The sequence below is a fragment of the Lampris incognitus genome, chromosome 17, assembly GCF_029633865.1.
Source record: "Lampris incognitus isolate fLamInc1 chromosome 17, fLamInc1.hap2, whole genome shotgun sequence".
Classification (NCBI taxonomy): Eukaryota; Metazoa; Chordata; class Actinopteri; order Lampriformes; family Lampridae; genus Lampris; species Lampris incognitus.
In genome coordinates, this window is record NC_079227.1 from 13,730,132 (window position 1) to 13,752,467 (window position 22,336).

At 43.7% G+C, this 22,336-nt stretch overlaps 2 protein-coding genes across 2 annotated transcripts; one reads left to right on the forward strand and one right to left on the reverse strand.

Annotated features, from left to right (window-relative positions):
- Positions 1-280: 280 nt before the first annotated feature.
- Positions 281-6,792, forward strand: zgc:92313 (uncharacterized protein LOC436869 homolog). Its single transcript, XM_056296915.1, has 4 exons — positions 281-378; positions 3,999-4,270; positions 5,665-5,825; positions 6,267-6,792. Exons 2-4 carry the CDS (start codon positions 4,066-4,068, stop codon positions 6,522-6,524), a joined length of 624 nt encoding a protein of 207 aa, XP_056152890.1. The 5' UTR covers positions 281-378; positions 3,999-4,065; the 3' UTR covers positions 6,525-6,792.
- A 705-nt stretch (positions 6,793-7,497) lies between these two features.
- On the reverse strand, positions 7,498-22,191 carry mapk7 (mitogen-activated protein kinase 7). The gene is made up of 7 exons (XM_056296912.1): positions 22,107-22,191; positions 21,085-21,403; positions 19,193-19,358; positions 14,269-15,752; positions 12,558-13,657; positions 11,289-11,422; positions 7,498-7,822 (listed from the first exon to the last, which is right to left on the reverse strand). Exons 2-7 carry the CDS (start codon positions 21,401-21,403, stop codon positions 7,675-7,677), a joined length of 3,351 nt encoding a protein of 1,116 aa, XP_056152887.1. The 5' UTR covers positions 22,107-22,191; the 3' UTR covers positions 7,498-7,674.
- Positions 22,192-22,336: the final 145 nt, after the last annotated feature.

A 22,336-nucleotide genomic window follows, 5' to 3' on the forward strand; every position in this document is an offset into this window, starting at 1 on the left:
GGAAAATTTAAAAAAAAAAACCTACCCCTTACTTTAGGGGTAGGTTTTGGTTTTTATTTTTCAAAGCCATCCAGCATGCCAAATTTCGCCACAAGAGGACACTGTTACATAACCTCACACAAACAGGAACAACAATAGGCTGACTATACAGGACTGTTCTGTTTGTATTTCTGTGTCTCTTCTGTTGTGCACGTATACACTTGCTCCAACCTCAGTGTTGGTCATGAAGCTGCTGACCTGCTCAGTGGGAAGTTTGCGTGTGGTGCTGGAATGATTCATTCTTTTCTCCGCTGCTCTGCAGAAGGAGAACAATCATGTGTGTGGAGGCTCCATCATCTCCGAGTACTGGGTCCTCTCTGCTGCTCACTGCTTCCCAAAGTAAGTGCCCTCATCTCAGTCGGTGGAGAACAGAAAAGTGCTGAGTGTCAGTATACAGTCTCTCATTTTCTATTACTGGGGATTCTTGATCCTTGAGGAAGCTTTTTAGATGTGGAGCACCTGACTCCCTTTAACTCACAAACTGACATCTTTTTTTTATTATTATTTGGATTTTGATATATCTTATTTCCCCGTGGGGAAATTACCCTCTGCATTTAACCCATCCTAGCTGTGTAGCTAGCAGCAGTGGGCAGCCGCCGTGCAGCACCCGGGGACCAACTCCAGTTAGTCTCACCATGCCTCAGTCAGGGGCACAGACAGGAAGGAGTATTAACATTAACATGCATGTCTTTTTGATGGTGGTAGAAACCGGGACACCCGGAGAAAACCCACCACAGACACGGGGAGTACATACAAACTCCACACAGAGGACGACCTGGGATGACCCTCAAGGTTGGACAGCCTCGGGGTTCGAACCCAGGAAGTTGTTGCTGTGAGGTGACAGCACTAACCACTGGGCCACTGTGCCACCCATCTTGATGCATGTTTATCTGGACCAACATCTGCATTGACGCAAGGGGTTGCAACCCCTACAAAAATGTTTGTGAATATGTGCATCTAAACTGCATTTGTAGGGTGTTTTGTATTTTTTTAAGTTACTATTGTTTAATCCTCAGTGGTAAGAAAATTGGCAAAATGTTTTTCGTTTTTTTTCTGCACCTCCACCACTATTCTCTTAGCCTTGGTATTTTCCATGCGGATTCATTCGAGGTAGGATTTCACAGAAATGCCATCGACAGAGATGCAAGGCGTCCTTTATTAACCGTAAAATGGTCAAACAAATCAATCTTTTCATACGTTTTTAAGTTTTTCTGGTTTGTCACCTTTCTTGTATGTGTTGTTGGTTAGCTAAAGACATAATTCAGACAAGCCAAGTTTAGCTCCACAAAAGCATCTATTTTACGTCGTCATTGTCAAGCATCCAATGAGGAGAAATAATATGCAACACTAGCTACTCAATTGAAAATGTTCAGTCAGCACTAGGCCTATTTCCAATTACAAACTTAGGATGATAACCTTGTTCTCTTCGCAACAAAGTCACACAACACGATGACAGTGTCCTTGTTAGCAATAGAATAGAATAGACAACCTGCAGACAATGCCCAGTGTACTGCTACACCCAATGTGACTCTTGTCCTATATTAGGTTTTACAGCCAGCTAAACTCTCCCTTGCATCATATCCTGCAAGGAACAGACCAGTGTTGTATATGGACGGGATTTAATAACAAGGAAGTGTGAAACTGAAAATAAACACACAGAAAAGCATGCACCAGTATACAATACAAAATAGCTTACTCAATCTAGAGTAACAGTTAGGATAACTAATCCTCTATTTTTCAGGAAACAAAGGTAAGTATAAAACTAAAATTTTCTTTGCAGGAATAAAATGTAAGTTGTAACTAATCAGGTATAGCACTGAACACTGTATTTACGCTAGCATCAAAAGTATAGCCTGAATGCCATCATTAAAATGTGCTGTCACACATGTTACCAAAATTATACAAACTGTAGCAAATACGTAAAAAAATACTTCAAAATAATGATTCTAGCAATGATGGATAATAGCTTTACTTACAGATATTGCCACCCAAAGGGGTAGAAACTAGTTGATGGCTAATGATGGAGCATGAATATTGCTGTGTTGTCACACCATTTTCTTGTTGTCACAGGAAAAGGAAGTAGCTGAAACTGCAGTACTTATCTATACCACTAGAAGGCAAAAGACTCAAAATAATGGAACTATGCAGGGAGGCTCTAAAAATAAAGGAAACCGTTCCATTACACCCAGGTCTCCTGTCAGACCATGTGTAAAAGCTGTAATTACACATTGTCCTTTTTTAAATTATATATATAGTTATACAGATGCAGGAAAAACTTTTAATACATAGCAGTACAAGCCTGTTTTGTGCGTCACGCACTCATCAGCTGCTAATGTCCAATTTCCTGCATTTGTATTGATATTCCGCTCCTCATTAGTTGAGCACTTCTATCAACACCATTGACGGTTTCAGGGGAAAAAAAATGCTATATATATATATATATATATTATACACTCACCGGCCACTTTATTAGGCACACCTGTCCAACTGCTCGTTAACGCAAATTTCTAATCAGCCCATCACATGGCAGCAACTCAATGCATTTAGGCATGTAGACATAGTCAAGACGATCTGCTGCAGTTCAAACCGAGCATCAGAATGGGGAAGAAAGGTGATTTAAGTGACTTTGAACGTGGCATGGTTGTTGGTGCCAGACGGGCTGGTCTGAGTATTTCAGAAACTGCTGATCTACTGGGATTTTCACGCACAACCATCTCTAGGGTTTACAGAGAATGGTCCGAAAAAGAGAAAATATCCAGTGAGCGGCAGTTCTGTGGGCGAAAATGCCTTGTTGATGCCAGAGGTCAGAGGAGAATGGCCAGACTGGTTCGAGCTGATAGAAAGGCAACAGTAACTCAAATAACCACTCATTACAACCGAGGTATGCAGAAGAGCATCTCTGAACGCACAACACGTCGAACCTTGAGGCAGATGGGCTACAGCAGCAGAAGACCACACCGGGTGCCACTCCTGTCAGCTAAGAACAGGAAACTGAGGCTACAATTCGCACAGGCTCACCAAAATTGGACAATAGAAGATTGGAAAAACGTTGCCTGGTCTGATGAGTCTCGATTTCTGCTGCGACATTCGGATGGTAGGGTCAGAATTTGGCGTCAACAACATGAAAGCATGGATCCATCCTGCCTTGTATCAACGGTTCAGGCTGGTGGTGGTGGTGTAATGGTGTGGGGGATATTTTCTTGGCACACTTTGGGCCCCTTAGTACCAATTGAGCATCGTGTCAACGCCACAGCCTACCTGAGTATTGTTGCTGACCATGTCCATCCCTTTATGACCACAGTGTTCCCATCTTCTGATGGCTACTTCCAGCAGGATAACGCGCCATGTCATAAAGCTCGAATCATCTCAGACTGGTTTCTTGAACATGACAATGAGTTCACTGTACTCAAATGGCCTCCACAGTCACCAGAACTCAATCCAATAGAGCGCCTTTGGGATGTGGTGGACCAGGAGATTCGCATCATGGATGTGCAGCCGACAAATCTGCAGCAACTGCGTGATGCTATCATGTCAATATGGACCAAACTCTCTGAGGAATGTTTCTAGTACCTTGTTGAATCTATGCCACGAAGGATTAAGGCAGTTCTGAAGGCAAAAGGGGGTCCAACCCGGTACTAGCAAGGTGTTCCTAATAAAGTGGCCAGTGAGTGTATGTGTGTGTGTGTGTGTGTGTGTGTGTGTGTGTGTGTGTGTGTGTGTGTGTGTGTATACACAATTAAGTGCAATGAAATTGGCAAAATTATCTGCATATTCATGACTTTTATAAAGGCTGTAGAAATATTTTTCTCCACAACATGTGGCTTTTACTAACCCCCTTTAAAGTTGCACCTGCTTTACACAAACCCACAGTTATCTTCTGTCAGAGGAAATCCATCCTTCAGTAAAGGTTTAGGGTTTCAGATCCAACAGGTGTCTCTCTGTCTGCTGTATGTTTTCAGCCCTTTCGACGTGGGCTCCTACATCATCTACGCAGGCCGCTACCAGCTGAATGGCTTTAACCCGCACATGTCAACACACCACGTTAGCCGGGTGGTGGTACCATCTGGTTACGTGGAGCCCCACCAGGGTGAGGACCTGGCGCTGGTCAAGCTCACCACCCCGGTTACCTGGTCCGATTACATCCGACCCATCTGTCTGCCGAGCTCTGGCGCCCTGTTCCCAGGCGGCATGCTGTGCCACGTGACAGGCTGGGGGGACATCAGAAACAACGGTGAGACTTAAAAATGGGATGTTCCACTTTTCTGGTGGAGGAAGAAATAGTTGATGTTTCCAAGGTGAACCAAATCTTGAGTCTCTTTTAAAATTATAAGTTAACTTAAATCTCTGACACAAAAATTTGTCCAGTCTACCTTTTCTGTATAAACTTGGGGAATAATACAGTATCTTCAGAAAGTATTAACCCCTGCTTGTACTTTTGGATTTACATGAACTGGCTTTGCCCTCACTAGTATACAAGAACAACATTGATTAGAAAGACAGGATACAGTGAAACACAGTAGAAACACATAGGGGCACTGGCAATCCAGTCATATTGATGAGGTAATATGTAAATGCACAAAGATTGGGGCGTCCCCACAGACACAAATGGTCGCATTTGCGGGTGGGAAGCCAGATGTGGTTGTGTCCTGGTTAGTGCACTAGCACCACCTCTGGTTGGTTGGGGCGCCTCTTTGGGGGGTAGGGGGAACGGGGGGGAATAGTGTGATCCTCCCACGTGCTATGTCCCCCTGGCGAAACCCCTCACTGTCAGATGAAAAGAAGTGGCTGGCAACTCCACATGTATCAGAGGAGGCATGTGGCAGTCTGCAGCCCTCCCCGGATCGGCAGAGGAGGTGGAGCGGCGACAGGGACGGCTCAGAAAAATGGGATATTTGGCCGGATACAATTGGGGAGAAGAAGGGGGGGAAATGTACAAAGATACAGGGATGAACATAAAGCATCATTTTTTTAAATTGTAATTTTAGGAAATGTGCAATAAGTACATGCAAATTCTTCTGAAATGGGTGAGTCAGTAGGCTTAAATTGGTGGAAAACCAGTAAATGTAAAGCAATGCATACAGTGTGGTCAAAATGCTTCAGTTTGAGTTCAACACTTACAGATGATGTGGAGATAGATGATTGTTTGAAGTCCTAATGAGGACTGTTGGTCAGTTTGATAGAAATGACTTATCTTGCTATCATCTGGGTTGTGCTATATTTTTTTTACCTTTAATATAATTCTGAAGACATCGAGATATTTTGACAAAACAGGAAATAACTGCAGTAGGAGTGGGAAAATTTTCCATTTAGATATAATGTGGCATTTAATTTGTTCGTACTTTCAAAATGCATTTGCCTTGTAAATAAATGTTGATGTTCGGCTGGAAGACCAAAGCAGTAGTTTTAAATCTTAGTTAAAAAACTGGAAAATGACCATCACACTTATTTGTTTACGCAAACGGCTTTCTTTATTGAGCAGTCACATTTCCATAAGGTCCACTATATGTCTTAAAGAAACCATATTTAAGTATATTTATATCTGTTAACAAGCCCATTTATGCAAACTGATGTACATTCTCTCTCTCTCTCTCTCTCTCTCTCTCTCTCTCTCTCTCGCTCTCTCAGTACCTCTGCATGGAGTTGGTACCCTGCAGGAGGTGGCGGTGCCGATTATCTCACAGAGTTCATGTCAGCAGATGTACAACCTGCAGCCCAACGACAAAGTGGACATCCTGTACGATATGATGTGTGCTGGGTACCAGGAGGGCAAAAAAGACTCCTGTCAGGTAGGCCTTCCTCTGTGTCCGAACACCTGACGCCATCTGACCAGCATCTCCATGATACTGAATCCAAAATCAGAAATCATTTGTTGGGGATATTTGAGTTAAATAGCTTGATGTGTTTTCTGAAGAAGTGTAGGATTTACTTTGATCACACTGTTGGACAGGGATCCATATATTGAAACGTGGTCGTGGGATGATGACAATGATGGGCACTTACTGGAGAAGTACTAATATTGCACCTGGACACAATGCTTCGTGTATGCCAATACTACTGTTGATAACTTTTTAAGTTTCAGCCACAGCATCCTGCCATACTACTCTTTACGCAGCTGTTGAGCAGCAGACATTTCACAGATGAAATGTGGCCCTGGGGTTTGGATTTCAGAGCACAACAACCAAACCAGACGAGTCATTTCATGGCTGCTTTTATCCTCATTTCTCCAGGGGGACTCTGGGGGGCCCCTGGTGTGCCAGATGGTGAATAAGACCTGGGTGCAGGCAGGTGTAGTGAGCTTCGGTCTGGGCTGTGCTCAGGCTAACCAGCCGGGGGTGTACACCAAAGTGTCGGTCTTCTCCGACTTCATCCGCCTCACCATACCTGAGATCCGGCTATACGGACGGGCCAGTCACAGCTGGACCGGCATGACGGTTGTTTTGGTCACTTCCCTGTCCAGTATGTTGGTGATACCGTTACTACAGTAAGAGCCAGCTGATACTGCGAGGGCCGAAACCTGACCCTGCCAAATGAAGGAGAATTTCTTTTTACATTGTAAACTGAACGGCTTATTTCCAGGTGGTCATGAAGAACAAATTAGCAAATACATGTTTAGCCATATTGCACATTAAATTTAATTTCATTTTATGATTTACTTAATTTGATTGTTTTTAAATGAAGGGTTTTGTATTGAAATCAGATATTTTATGTAAATAACTTTTTCTATAATTGAAATAAATTGATTTCTAAATGAAATATTATGGTGTTAATCTCTTAACTCGTTAACTCTGTATTGGTCGGATGGCATTGGCAGTCTATTCTGTTGCCTACCAACACGGGGATCGGCGGTTCAAATCCCCGTGTTACCTCCAGCTTGGTCAGGGGTCCCATCCATCCATCCATTATCCAAACCGGTTATCTGGCTCTCAGGGTCGCTACAGACACAATTAGCCGTGTCTGACGGTGGGAAGCCAGATGTGGGTATGTGTCCTGGTCGCTGCACTACCGCCTCCTCTGGTTGGTCGGTCGGTCGGTCGGTCGGTCGGTCGGTCGGGGGGGGGGGGGGGGGGTAGCGCGATCCTCTCACGCGCTAAATCCCCCTGGTGAAACTCCTCACTGTCGGGTGAGAAGAAGCGGCTGGCAACTCCACATGTATCGGAGGAGACGTGGTAGTGTGCAACCCCTCCACCGGATCAGCAGAGGGGGAGCAGAGATCGGGATGGCTCGGAAGAATGGGGTAATTCATTAAGTGTTAATGAACAAAATTATACTGGTTTGTAATAAATTAGTCCTCAAAGGACGTAGTTCTGACCCTAGCAATACTTAAAAATATTCACAGTCATTGACAACAAAAACATGTTGCCATTGTAAACAATTATCAGCCAATCAGAGCACAAGATCGAAGAAACCATTATATATATATATAATACACACATACAGACAAGGACCCGTGGTGGCCCAGTTAACTTTATTTAATAGAAAGTACAGGACAATGGTAGAAAAGACTGAGGCTTTCTTGTGCTTTTGAAAAAATTTGATTTGTCAGAATTTAATGCTAGAAAATTTCAACTCTCAAATATCTGAGTGTATCCTGTCATTTGTTGTATTTTTTAACTTCCAGGTGAAGGAGGTTAAAAGTCAGTTGTCAGGGGGAATTGTGTCAGAGAGAATCATGGGAGATCCAAGCTGCAACTCCTGCTGTAGAGACTCCAGGTCAGCTTGGGTCATGCGGTGAACCTCCAGCCAATCAGACAAGAGGGAGGCAGAGAGTGGCGCTGAGTCAAAACTAATGTTGGGGGAGAAGGAAGAGAATTTTAGAAGTTATACAGGTTTTCACAGAAAGTTGAACCAGTTCATCTGGACACCGCATTTATTGAGAGAGAAACATTTCATCACTCATCTAAGTGATCGCTTCAGTCTCAACTAACTGCAGGTATCCCCACCCTTGTAAACAATACAGTGGCTTAACGACCGAAACCAAATCAAAGAAGGTTGAATCAGTTCATCTAGATAAAATGTTTACAGATAGATACATCTCATCACGCATCTAAATGACCTCTTCCACCTCAACTGACTGCAGGTATCCCCACCCTTGTAAACAATGCAGTGGCTTAACGCCCGAAATCAACGATCATTTTCATATGCAAATATGGGCGTGACCATTAACTACACTTTCAATGGCCATGTGTATTAGTCAGAGGATTTGGGAATGTTTGCAATCCCAGCAGTGTAAAATGGCGACAGAAGTACTTTTAGCCCCCCCCATTTCAGGGATGGTCGTTCCCTCTTAACATAGACGGCCTCTTTGACTCCTCGTTCAAACCAGCGTTCCTCCCTATCAAGGATGTGCACATCCTCATCCTTGAAAGAGTGGTCACTGGCCTGTAGATGGGTGTAGACTGCAGAGTCCTAGCATGTTAAGAGGGAACGACCATGCCTGAACTTGGGGGGGGGGGGGGGGCTAAGAGTACATCTGTCGCCATCTTATAATGCTGTGATTGCGAACATTCCCAAATCCTTTATGAGTAGTACACATGGCCATTGAAACTGTAGTTAACTGTCACGCTCATATATGCATATGAAACTGGTCGTTGGCTTCGGTCGTTATCTCACTATATTGTTTATAAGGGTGGGGATACCTGCAGTCAGTTTAGACTGAAGAGGTCACTTAGATGTTTGATGAAACATATCTGTCAATGAACGTTGTGTCCAGATAAACTGATCCAACCTTCTTTGATTTTCTTACCTGGATTATTGAGCATACATAAAGACGACCGAAACCAACGATCGGTTTCATATACAAATTGCCATGAGCATTAACTGGAGTTTCATGGCAATATGTACTATTCATGGAGTATTTGGGAATAGTTGCAATCACAGCATTGTGAAATGGTGACAGATGTACTCTTAAGGCCCCCCCTTGGTTCAGGGATGGTTGTTCCCTCTTTACGTAGATGACCTTTTTGACTCCCCGTTCAAACCTGCTTTCCTCCCTATCACGGATGTACACATCCTCATCCTTGAAAGCGTGGCCATTGGCCTGTAGATGGGTGTAGACTGTGGAGTCCTGGTCTGACGTATTAGCTCTTCTGTGTTGTGCCATCCTCTAGGCCAGCGTCTGTTTAGTTTCCCTGATGTACAAGTCACGGCAATCCTCCTGGCACTTAACTGCGTAAAATATATTGTTCTGTTTGTGCCGTGGGACCCGATCCTTGAGGTGGACCAGTTTCTGGCGTAGCTTGTTTTGGGGTTTGAAAGCAACTGAGACGTGATGTTTGGTAAATACGCATCTCAACTCTTCTGAGACTTTTGCCACATACAGGAGGATCACCACTTGTTTACACTTAAGACAGCTGTTTTCCTTCTCCGCTCTTCAATTGGCTGGTGCACTGTTTAGGCATTTTCCTGGCTTTGACAAACACCCAGTTAGGATAACCACACTTAACCAGAGCCTGTTTAATGTGGGATTTCTCCCTGACTCCCCGGCCTCTGTGTCGGTGGGGACGTTGTCAGCTCATTGGTACAGCGCCCTGATGACTCCTAGTTTGTGCGCCAGTGGATGATGAGAGTCAAACCTTAAGTATTGATCAGTATGTGTTTTTTTACAGTAAACATCAACAATCAAATGTCCCCCATCACCAATTACGATTTCAGTCTAGGAAGGTTAACATGTCATTTTTTACATCCTCAATGGTGAACTTGATGTGGTTTTCCACAGAGTTACTGTGGTCGATGAAATGTGGTACATCCTGAGATTTAATTTTAACCCAGGTGTCTTCCACAAATCTGAACCAATGGCTAGGTGGTGTCCCTGGATAGGACATCAGAGCCCTCTTTTCCACTTCCTCCACATACAAGTTGGCCCCTACAGGTGAGACTGGGGAATCTATAGCACAGCCATGCCTCTGCCTATAGTACTGCCCCCTGTATGTGAAGTACGTGGACTGAAGACAGTTTCAGGAGCAGACACACTTGGTCAGTGTTAAGGGTGGTGCTATTGCTAAGGGTGGGGTCATTTTGTAACTTCATACAGACTACCTCCACTGCTTCATCAACAGGAAAGCACGTGAACAGAGACTTACCATCATATGGGACCATCATCTCTAAGAGTACATGTCTGTCGCCATTTCACAATGCTGTGATTGCAAGCATTCCCAAATCCTCTCTGAATAGTACACATCGCCACTGAAACGCTCGTTAATGCTCAAGGCAATTTGCATATGAAACCGATCGTTGTTTCCGGTCGTTATGCCACTGCATTGTTTAAAAGCGTGGGGGTACCTGCAGTCAGTTGAGACTAAAGAGGTCACTTAGATGAGTGATGAAACGTTTTTCTCAATAAACGTTGTGTCCAGATGAACTGATTCAACTTTCTGTGACCGTACCTGGATTATTGAGCATGCATAGACATTATACATGTTTTGTATATGTGATAATTATAAGCAACACATCTCCAAAGGAAGTAAGAACTGATCGAAAAAGTAAAAACTGACTGAAAGAAAGCATTAATTCAACTTCATTGTTGACGATAAACCACACTATCATCTTGGTTCTAGGAAGACATCTTAGAAGTACTTTGAGAATATACTTACTAAATTAAGTAAATAGGCTTAATTGATACCAGGCCAGTTTTTAATTCTGGATAAACAAGCTACGTACTTATTCTGCACTTTACATTTTCTGGAGTTGTGAAAATCAAAATATCACCCCCCCCCCCTTTTTTTTTTTCTTCCCAAATGTACTTGGCCAATTACCCTATTTTCATTCCGGTCGCTGCTCCACCCCCTCTGCCGATTCGGGGAGGGCTGCAGACTACCACATGTCTCCTCTGATACATGTGGAGTCGCCAGCCGCTTCTTTTCACCTGACAGTGAGGAGTTTCGCTAGGGGGATAATGCGCATGGGAGGATCATGCTATCCCCCCAGCCCCCCCCCAAACAGGCACCCCGACCAACCAGAAGAGGTGCTAGTGGAGCGACCAGGACACATACCCACATCCAGCTTCCCACCCGCAGACACAGCCAATTGTGTCTGTAGGGACACCCGACCAAGCTGGAGATAAAACAGGGATTTGAACCGGCAATCCGTGTTGGTAGGCAACGGAATAGACCACTACACTACCCAGATGCAAGTATTTCTTTTTTTTACGTTGATTAATCCATAGGAGAACATAGACCATGTGGAGCAGTGCTTACAGACAGACACAATTGCTCACTGGGAAGCTAGTGCTAAGAATTGACCTTTGACCTCACCTGTCTCTAAGGTCAGTGTGCTGAAGATCACTGAGGGACTGGTTAAGAAGGTCGTCCAGGTCAAAACCCACACCGTAGCCAGCCCCACTTCCTTTCGGAGTGACTGAAAACACCGGCGGCAAAACATCTTCCACCTGACATGAGAGGCGAGAATAAGTAAATAAATAAATGTAAATGTACTACATTTATACAACGCTTTTCATGTCTACTGACCATTCAAAGCGCTTTACAGTCGATGCCTCACATTCACCCATTCACACACACATCATACACTGATGGCGGAGGCTGCCATGCAAGGTGCCAACCTGCTCATCAGGAACAGTTAAGGGGTTCAGTGTCTTGCTCAAGGACACTTTGGCACGCTCTTTGGAGGAGCCAGGGATAGAACCAGGGACCTTCTGATTACTAGATGACCTGCTCTACCTCCTGAGCCATGTCAGCCCTGGCAGTAGGTAACATGGAGGTCACAAGTTGAAATGGGAAATGAATAAACTAGTGTTCTAATTCTGAATCAGCTCCAGGGAATTCAAAACTACAGGGCAAAACAACTCTTTCGATTCCCTCCCATGTGGTGTGTGTGTGTGTGTGTGTGTGTGTGTGTGTGTTTGAGGTGTCTATGTGTGTGTTTGTATTTTCTGTGTGTGTATGGGTGTGTCAGTTTCTAGGCGTGTGTGTTTGGTATGAGTGTTTGACTGTGTGGTGACCGCTTACTGTGACAAGTGAGAGCAAAGTAAACCTAAAAATTTTGGTATTATCTATAAGAAGTCAAAATGATACAAGGTTATTTGAGAAGGTGAATTTCGTTGTAAAATAAACAATATCAAACATAGTTTTTAATATCCCATTGATGCCCATTTTATTAGCTGTACCTTAGTATTCTTCTAAATAAGAAATTCCCTTGGGTTTGTTACGATTACAAATTTAAAAGCTTTATAAAGTAATTAAGTGTGATATTGCCAAAGTTAACCACTGGTGTAAAAGAAAATAAAGATGGGTGTTAATATTTCATCAATACCCATTCTAGATTATTTGATATTAATCAATCCATCATGGGGTTAATTTTGTGTCCACTGGTGCAGGGTCAGTCAGCTAATATATAACCCCTACAGCAGGCAGGGTTTACAGTCTTGCCAGGCCAGTTGCAGAATCGAACCTACTTTTCTGGTTTGGGGACAACCTCACTAACCATTAAACCAGTGACATGCTGAGTAAAACAGAAGGACTGTGCAGAAAATATTAAGGTAATGTGTCAAGACATCCGATACATACCTGTGACCTGGAGAGCTGCAGTGTTACCGTGTGGATGTCTGGTGGGAGAGATGGTGCTGTCTGCCCAGTGTCCGTGAACCCCAGACTCGTCTGAGGTTGAGAAGGGGCTCCTAGGGCCCCGCAGAGATTGTTAGTTGTTTGGGGGCAAGGCTTCTCTACCACAGAAAGACAGAGCTTCTCCAGAGGCCCAGGAGGAGTTGTAGTTGCTGCATTTGGGTGGGTGCTGATGTTACTTTGACCTCCTAAAGCCACATTTCCATTAGTCTCTCTGGGGGCAAGGTTCGGGGTTTTAGTCAGGAATGTGTCCAGTGGAAGTTGCTGAATGTTAGGCTGACTTTTAGGCTGGAGTTGGGGCTGAAGGAAGTTTGTCGCTGGGGGCTGAGGTGACCTGTTGGGCTGTGGTTGTTGAGTTGACCTCGCTTCCACCTGTTGGCAGCTCCAGTTCCCTAGACAACTGAAATCACCACCCCCCTCCATCTCCTCCTGTGGCTTTAGCCCATTGTTTTTGACAAAACCTCCACTGGCCCCCATTGTATCTATTCCTCCACTCACAGAAGTAACTCTTTCAGCCGGTTTAGCCAGGCTCATTGTGAAAGGCAGTGACCCCTGGCTGTTAGGAGGATGAAACACACCAGGCAGGTTGGGTTTCACCTGAGGGATCAACTGTTCAAGAGACTGAATATTTCCGGCCTCTTTTTCTGTGTTTTTGCCTGCAGCTGATTGGCCGTTCTCATTCAACCCAATGCTAAGATGGGAGTTTATGTTACAGTTCTTAGTCTTTTCTCCATCGTTGTTGGGAGTCTGGTGTTTGTCATTACAGCCATCCATCATCTTTTTCCAGCGTTCCAATAGGCTTTTGTCATTGTCACTCAACAGAACTCCACCCAGCGAATCACCATGTCTGCCCTCTCTCCTCTCTTTCTCTTTCAGCTTCCTCTCTCTCTCTCTCGCTCGCTCCTGCCTCTTTCTCCTCTTCTCCTCTCGTTCTCTTTGGCGCTTCTGAGCTGTGACTGGTCGACGCAGCTCCTGGAGGGATGACAGGGAGGTGGATTGACCCCCTCCTCCCCCAGCATCCAGCCCCAACAGTGAGGAACCCCCATCTGAAACAAGAAGGTCAAGATGATAAACACACATACACACACAAACATATATACACACACACACACATATATATATATATATATATATATATATATATATATATATATATATATATATACTTAGCACAAAAAGTAAGGAAATTTGTGTTTGGGAGATTATTTCTTTGTTGTAACAATGCTTCTTGGCAATGAATCTTATACTGTTGGAAAGCCTGTTTCTTTCCCTTTTAAATGGTGCCACATTTGTAAGGAACATGCATTTGTGGGATGAGCAGCAGAGCTGAGTATGTGGGTTGCGGCCATGAAAAATTTGCCAAATCTTCTCTGCCAATGCCAAACAGCTTATTTTGCTGTTGCTATTGACTCTTGTTTTGAGCTTCTGGTACCCCAGGTGCTGGCAAGCAGGTGCCTGATATAAGATTTATTGCCAAGAAGCATTATTACAACAAAGAAATAATCTACCAAACACAAATTTCCTTACTTTTTGTGTGAAGTTTACACACACACACACACACACACACACACACACACACACACACACACACACACACACACACACACACACACACACACACACACACACACCCAACCTCTATCAGATAGGAACTTACCACCTCTGGCTTTGTTTCTGAGAGCTGATTTTAACAGTGCTGCTTTGAGTGCAGCTTTGGTGTCTTCAGAAATGGCTCCATCCTTCCTGGGCCCCTCTCCTGGTGGCACCCTGGCAGCCTTGGCCAAAGAATGGGAGAGGGACTGAGATAACGACTGGGCTTGGGCCTGGGAGAGAGAGAGAGAGGGCACCGCAGTGGGGAGGGAAGTCATGCCTTGAACTGGGGTCACAGGTAACGTTGGGTCAGGTTGGGCTATGGGCTGGTTGGCCTGGGTCAGAGAAGTCTGGCTTCCTTGTGGTTCCTCCTCCTTGGAGCAGTCTCTCATTGGCTCTGACGGGGCTTCCTGGCTAGACACTGGTGTGGTTAGGTCAATAGTCTCAGGCTGGCCCCCATCAGAGTTGGCACTGGGCATGTCGACATCAACAGGGCCATTCTCGCTCTTAGAGAGGAGAGGCAGGGTGTGGCTCATATGAAGGGATGTAGGTGGTTTGTTGAAAGGCACCATATGGTTTGAAAATGTCTGGCTTCTATCTGCTGGTGTGTGGTTGATGGTGTCTTGCTGTCGCTGTTTGGGTTTTACCTCCACCTGCTGCACCATGGGAATCGTTGCTGTGGAGGTCAAGTTGACAATACCACGGCTACCACCCCCCACCCCCCCATTTGCCCTTGGCAAGGGTCTGAACTGCAGCCTTTGGCGGCTGCTCTGTTTCTTCCTGTGAAAGTCCTGGATTTCCATCAGTATGGCCTCCTTAATCTGTTCCTTGTTCATTGGTAGCTTGTCAAACTCGAAGTCGAAAGCTGGAACGCAGATAGGCTCGTCATCTTGGTCATGGTATTTGGCCAAGTATGGATGCTCTAGAGCTTGAGTCACACTGATCCTCTCTCGAGGGTCGAAGCGCAGCATGGCCCCCAGCAGGTCCAGAGCATCAAGCTCAGCCTGTGGATATAGTTTGGCCAGAGGTATAGGGGCCCGTGAAGGTAAGCTCTGTACAAAAGCGCGCACCCGGTCAGCCCTGATGGCACTGATCAGCCCATCAGGAGGAGTGCCCAGTACTGACAAAATCAGCTGCAGCTGGTGGACGTAATGCTTCCCTGGGAAAAGCTGCTTGCGGCCAAGCATCTCAGCAAAGATGCAGCCCACTGACCACAAGTCAATAGCCAGGCTGTAGTGATGCAGAGACAGCATAAGCTCTGGGGCACGGTACCATCGTGTTGCCACATACTCTGTCATGAAAGAGTGGGACTCCTCAGGGTGTGAGCTGAGGCCCCTTGCCATTCCGAAATCTCCAATCTTCAGCTCACAATTCTCATTCACCAGCAGGTTGGAAGGCTTCAGATCACGGTGGATGACGTTGGCTGAGTGGACATACTTGAGGCCACGGAGAAGCTGGTACAGGAAGTAGCGTGTGTGTTCAGGGGTTAGCGGCTGGCCGGAGTGGATGATCTGGTGAAGATCACTCTCCATCAGGTCCAGCACCACATATCTACAGACAAGGAGAGCAAGAAGATGACGGAAACAGCAGATTATCTATTTAATTGAACAATAACATACAACAGCGGTCGGGAACCTATGGCCCGCGAGCCATATATGGCTCTTCCGGTGACGGCATATGGCTCCCAGACAATTTTGAGTTGAAAAAAATGTTTTTTTCAAAAAAATCAGTTTGGAACTGATTTTAAAATACTTGTGATATTTCTTAATAATACTGTGTCATTTTAAAGTAAACAGAAATTAGTTTTGAAGATAAATTTCACGGGTCACGGGTCACCCGTGGGTCGGGTCGGGAACCAATGGCTCGCGAGCATGTCCGGGTCATTGTAAAGGTGAAGAAATCAATTTTATCAGATAGCCAACTAGTTTATCCGCTTCAACCCTTGTAACGGAAAAGATGGCGAAAAGAAAAAAAGACCATGATTACCGTGCACTCCAGGCTGCGTGGACAGAGGAATTTGCATTTGTGGAGAGAGCAGGATCTGCGGTATGTCTAATATGCAATGATAAAATTGCATCGATGAAACGGTCAAATATAAAGCGGCACTTCGATACGCACCATGCTTCATTTGCATGGAAATCTCCAGCGGGGGACGGCAGGGAAAGGGCATGCGAGGAGCTACAGCGGAGAGTGCAGACGAGTCAGCAGCAACTACGTGTGTGAACCAAGCAAGGTGACGGGAATTCCGCTAGCTTTGCGGCTGCTTTGGCAATAGTAAGGAATGGAAAGTCATTCACAGATGGCGAGTATGCCAAAAAATTCATGCTTGATGTGGCCAATGAACTGTTTGATGACTTCCCAAATAAAGACGAGATAATCAAACGAATAAAAGACATGCCCCTGTCAGCAAGAACTGTGCACGATCGTAGCATCATGATGGCAAATCAAATCGAGGAAACACAAAGTAAGGACATAAACGCCGGGACAAACTTTTCTCTCGCGTTAGATGAGTCAACAGACGTTAGCCATCTATCTCAGTGCAGTATCATTGCCAGGTATGCTGCAGGTGACACACTGCGTGAGGAAAGCTTGGCTGTTTTGCCAATGAAAGGGACAACAAGAGGAGAGGATTTATTCACGTCTTTCATGGAGTTTGCTAAAGAAAAAAAATACCGATGGATAAACTTATTTCCGTCTGTACTGAGCGTGCACCCTGTATGTTGGGGAAGAACAAAGGATTTGTAGCGCTTCTCCGTGAACATGAAAAGAGAGCCATCCTAAGTTTTCATTGCATCCTGCACCAGGAGGCGCTTTGCGCTCAGACGTGTGGCCAGGAGCTTGGTGAGGTGATGTCGCTGGTCATTCGAGTGGTCAACTCTATTGTTGCCCGAGCTTTAAATGATCGCCAGTTTAAAGCTCTGTTAGAAGAAGTTGGGAATCATTATCCCGGTCTGCTTTTACACAGCAACGTGCGTTGGTTGTCAAGGGGGAAGGTGCTCAGCCGTTTTGCAGCTTGTCTGAGTGAAATCCGGACTTTTCTTGAAAGGAAAGGCGTCAGGCATCCTGAGCTAGACAACACTGACTGGCTCCTGCAGTTTCACTATCTCGTGGACATAACTGGCCATCTGAACCAGCTCAATGTGAAAATGCAAGGTATTGGAAATACAATCTCATCCCTTCAACAAGCAGTGTTTGCATTTGAAAGCAAGCTGGAAGTCTTTCTCAGGGACATTGAAACAGGTCGTCTTCTGCACTTAGAAAGACTGCAACAATTTAGAGATGCATGCTTAGCAAGTGACTCCACTCAACATCTGGATCTCCAGCAGCTAGCTGGCTTTACGTCCAATCTCCTGCAGCCATTCAAAGCACGTTTTGGAGAATTTCGTGCGCGCACTGGTCTTTTCAAGTTCATCACTCATCCACATGAGTGTGCAGTGGACAAAATCGACCTGACATGCATCCCCGGGGTCTCTATCGGAGACTTTGAGCTGGAAGTTGCTGACCTGAAGGCATCAGACATGTGGATGAGTAAGTTCAAGTCACTTAATGGAGAGTTGGAAAGTCTTGCGCGACAGCGAGCAGAGCTGGCGAGGGAACACAAGTGGACAGAAATTAAAAATCTTCAACCTGAAGACCAGCTGATTCTTAAAACTTGGAACGAGCTTCCTGTGACATACCACACAATGCAGCGTGTGAGTATTGCCGTATTGACCATGTTTGGCTCTACATATGCATGTGAGCAGTCATTCTCACATATGAGGAACATTAAGACCAACCTACGCTCACGTTTAACTGATGGAAGCCTCAACGCCTGCATGAAGCTCCATCTCACCACGTATGAACCAGACTACAAGGCCATCAGCAAAACCATGCAGCACCAGAAGTCGCATTAAAAGTAAGACATATTTAATTTATTATACGTTAAAAATACTATATGGCTCTCAAGGAAATATATTTAGAAATATTTGGCTTTTATAGCTCTCCCAGTCAAAAAGGTTCCTGACCCCTGACATACAATTAGAAGAATATATTATGGGTAAATGGATTGTTTTTGAATTTCTCTACATTTACACAAAACAGCATTTGTAATGGCAAATTATATGATGTTGACTTCCACAAAGCTTGGCTATGTTAAGAATTAGTTTAATTAAACTTAAATGTAAATGTAATTCTTAATATACTCTGTTATCTGAGGGCTTTAAATGAGAATTTTTTCAGATAATGAAGTTGTTCTTCACCGCGACCTGACCCAGGAAAAGCAGCTGAAGATGAGAAGTTTTTCTTTAAAAGCGATTCTTCAAATCATATGAAAATCAAATAGAACAATTTTTTTCTTAGCCTGAATGAAGATGAGATTTTTAAGTAGTGAAATATCATTGAAATGTCCCCTCTAATTTAAAAGGCTTTAATAATGATGCTTTGTTTTGAAAAGTGACTTTAATCTTAATTTTCTCCAATTTAGAATCTGGTATGCAGGTGGAACTGGAATGTAGCTTGAAAGTTAGAGAACATTTTTCTTCGAGAGGGACATTATGCTAAAGTAGACACAGTGGACAAGCACATCATTTTGTAGAGAATAATTAATCAATAGAGAGAATTAATGACAGAGAAAACATCTCCATACCATCCACAGGAAAACATGAAACTTTGGCAAGACTGTCAATTAGATCTTATTTCTCAAAAAAAATTATATTTTCCTACACTACAACTGATGTCACAACATGAATGTTAACTAAACTTTATCACTCTGTACAGTAATACGAGTCTTTGAATAAGATATTACTTTCAGTGAAATTACTTCCTTTGAGGATGATGACGTTTAGATGTACGGGAATGTTTAGTTAAGTGTACTGAGACGCTTAACAAAATACTTTTTTCCCCAGAATGTTTCCACAGTTTAAGGCCCTAACATAATGAAATTCTGTTATGAGGAACTTTGAATTCATCAATAATCACCACAAAGGTTATGAATGTAACTAGAATGTACATACACAGACTTGAAGGCAGAGTGGGGGAGGTTTGGTTGAAGGATGTCTTTGATAGCAATGATGTTGTCATGTTTGAAGTGCTTGAGAATCTTAAGCTCCCTCAATGTGCGTTTGGCGTTTGTCAGCACCTCAAAGGCATTGGAGATCTTCTTTATTGCCACCTGCTGGCCTGTATAGAGTAAACACACCAAAACAAAAACGGTTAGGTTGTTTGCTTAAAGGTAGAATGAGTAGGCTTTGTTGATTGCGATTTGTAAACACAACATTCAAAGTTGGCTCCTCCTCCCTGGTTCAACGACACCAGAAGGACATGCCCCCTGACCGCAGTTGCCTGAACACATCCGAGTAGGCCAACTCCACATCACTCTTTATCCCCTTCCTCTACTTCAGTTCTTGCCTGCGGATGAAAGCCAACCCTAGATTAAATCTCGTTTGGAACGAGCTTTGTCTGCTTGGTGTTTTGCCTTGCTATATTTGCGTCTTTTCAGCGCTGTATCTGCCATTGTCGTAGCTTCCTCTTGAATGTGTGCTTACGATCTCAACCTGGCACCTGGTTGCTATGTTTTTATAGAGTCCCACTGTCCACAGGTTATAGCCCAGAAACGTCCCGTACACAGCAAAATAAGAAAAATAAGAAAATACAGGCAGAGGACAGGGTCTCTGTAGATACAGACACCGCCACACACGTCTAGTGGGTCATAAGTGAAGACTGAGGTGGATTATTTTTGTGTGAGTCTATACATTGATTTTTAGGAAAATCCTACTTGTTCTACCTTTAATAGGTAATTTCAAATTGTATCATTCAAGATTAGACAACAAGAGCTGCAATATATATACATAAAATCCAGTGCATCAAGTAAATTCTTTATGAGACAGTACAAGCCTGTTTCATGCCATAAGCAACCATCAGCTGTCAATAAAGCTACTCCTTTGTTAGCTTTATTGTATGTTTATTGGAGTAGCTCTATTGACAGCTGATGATTGCTTATGGCATGAAACAGGCTTGTACTGTCTCAAAGAATTCACTTGACTCACTGGATTATTTTGCTCCGTATTTGTTGAGCACTTTCCCTACCATTGAGTGTTACATATGTATATATATATATATATATATATTCTTGATTGTTTCACTGGCAAGTTTTTGCTTTTAATTAATCATTTTCTGCTTAATCCCCTTTAGGATATATTTTCTGGGTTGGCTTCAACCATTTTTCTTTACCATTGTATATAAACTAACTTCTGTGTTTGATGCCAATCTAAAAAAAAAAAAAAACTAAAATTCATCCCTTGTTTCTTTAATCTGATAAATTCTTAGTAACATGTCTGTGTATCTGTCTATCACGTGTCAAAATCTATCCCATTAATATGTACCAAGTCCAGTTGCACTTGATTCAACTCCTTTGGATAACCATGACCCGGATGAATGAGAACATTCACAGACATATCCCATTAATCTATCCATTTTTTAATGTCTGTCCAGCTATCCTTCCATCCATTTATCATTACCAATCAGATCTGAGCTGCGGTTTTAGCTGAGAGTTGGTATAATTGTCGTGCAACTGAACACAGGTGGATTCAAAATCAACATGGTGGCTCTTAACATAGTATGATCAAGAAAATTGAATACACCTGGCTCAATTTAAAGTTTGTAATACAAAGGTAAATACCGATTAATCAAGTAACTTTCAGATTTATTTTTAATATAATTCTGGAGACATTGAATAATTTTGTTTCATTTTAACATTAAAGAGTTACTTTTATAGAAATAAAAAAACTAAAAATACATTGTATTTTAATTTTACAAAACAATTAATCAACACAGGGTGAATACGTTCTGAAACCACTGTATTGATCCGTCTATGTTATTATCCACCTGTCTACACAACAACCCTCACCGTTGTCTCGTCGCCTGGCGGAGGAAACCACTCCATAAGCCCCAGTGCCGATGGTTTCGATGACATCATACTCCTCACCAACTTCAAAATTGACATCCAGAGAGTGAGCTTTCAGGAGGGCCAGGTTTTTTGCAGCCGTGCTGGTCTCTGCCGTACTGCCTGTGGCCTCCACAGCTGCACCACGGCGGCTGTTCTCTCTTCTATCCTCAGAGGCCATGACGCTTTGGGTTGCCAATGTCACCGACTCAGACGTAGTGCCTTCTCCTACCTCTTTGGACATGGCTGTGCCAGGAGAGTGAGAAGTGAAAACTGATGTCATCTAAATACAAGAAAAACAGTTGATTAGATTGATTATATAAAGTCTTTCAATGTAAGGAAAACATTGTTCCTAAGATCAAGACCTCAGGAGCATCTTCAGCTGTCCTCTCTTACCCAAGAGGATATAGTGTCAACGACAGGGTTAATTTGTCAATCACTTCAGCACAGCAGAAACTGACAAATGAGCGGCCTAAGTGTACAGCTATTGTTTTATTCAGTCCTAAAACATTCATGCACACATCTGTCTTTCTTGACAGTAGAAGATAGACAGACAGGTAGCTAGACAGACAGATATAGACGGATGAAAACAGTATTATAATAGCGACTCCACCGTTGTGTGAATGCGTCCCTCGCTAACCAAAACGCAAAATAAAGCCGTTTGGTCAGGTAAGGCCTTTCCACATTAATGTACAAAATTCATAGCCTTGAGTCACATTTCTTACGTCTACATGCCTTTAAGATATGTATAAAACAGCAACCTGTGAAGACTTTTCTTCCAGGCACACAGCAGACGATCACAAAGCAATTAAATCGGATTACCATAATAAAGCTGTAGTCTATGCCACTTTCCCTTACACAGGGGCGTAGGCTGGTTACCTGAACATCTGCCTTTCTAGGAAATGTTGATCCAAGACCCTGTTCTTTATTGGAATAAATATTGATATCATAACGAGGTGCTTATAAATATATAAATAGATATTCACCTTGTAAATCAACCACAAAACGAATCTTGGTTTTTATCTTGTGATGGCATGGTAATCTTTTGTTTTTGCGACTGCTACTTCCTTGTTCTGTTCCGGGTTGCGTTCGTGAGTGACGCGACTTTAACCAACCGAATCTGTTTTCCGGTGTGACACGGCCCAATAGAAAGCGAAAGCACCGCGGAAGGCGGGATTTTACATGACGGCTCACTTTTTGGGTGGTCCCTTGGCGG

Coding starts and splice junctions, on each gene's coding strand:
- zgc:92313 (XM_056296915.1), top strand. CDS start 4,066: ATGTCAACACACCACGTTAGCCGGGTGGTGGTACCATCTGGTTACGTG. Junction 4,271..5,664: donor GGGGGACATCAGAAACAACG/GTGAGACTTAAA, acceptor TCGCTCTCTCAG/TACCTCTGCATGGAGTTGGT. Junction 5,826..6,266: donor GCAAAAAAGACTCCTGTCAG/GTAGGCCTTCCT, acceptor TCATTTCTCCAG/GGGGACTCTGGGGGGCCCCT.
- mapk7 (XM_056296912.1), bottom strand. CDS start 21,403: ATGACATCAGTTTTCACTTCTCACTCTCCTGGCACAGCCATGTCCAAA. Junction 19,359..21,084: donor CGCCAGGCGACGAGACAACG/GTGAGGGTTGTT, acceptor TACTCTATACAG/GCCAGCAGGTGGCAATAAAG. Junction 15,753..19,192: donor CACTCTGCCTTCAAGTCTGT/GTATGTACATTC, acceptor CCTTGTCTGTAG/ATATGTGGTGCTGGACCTGA.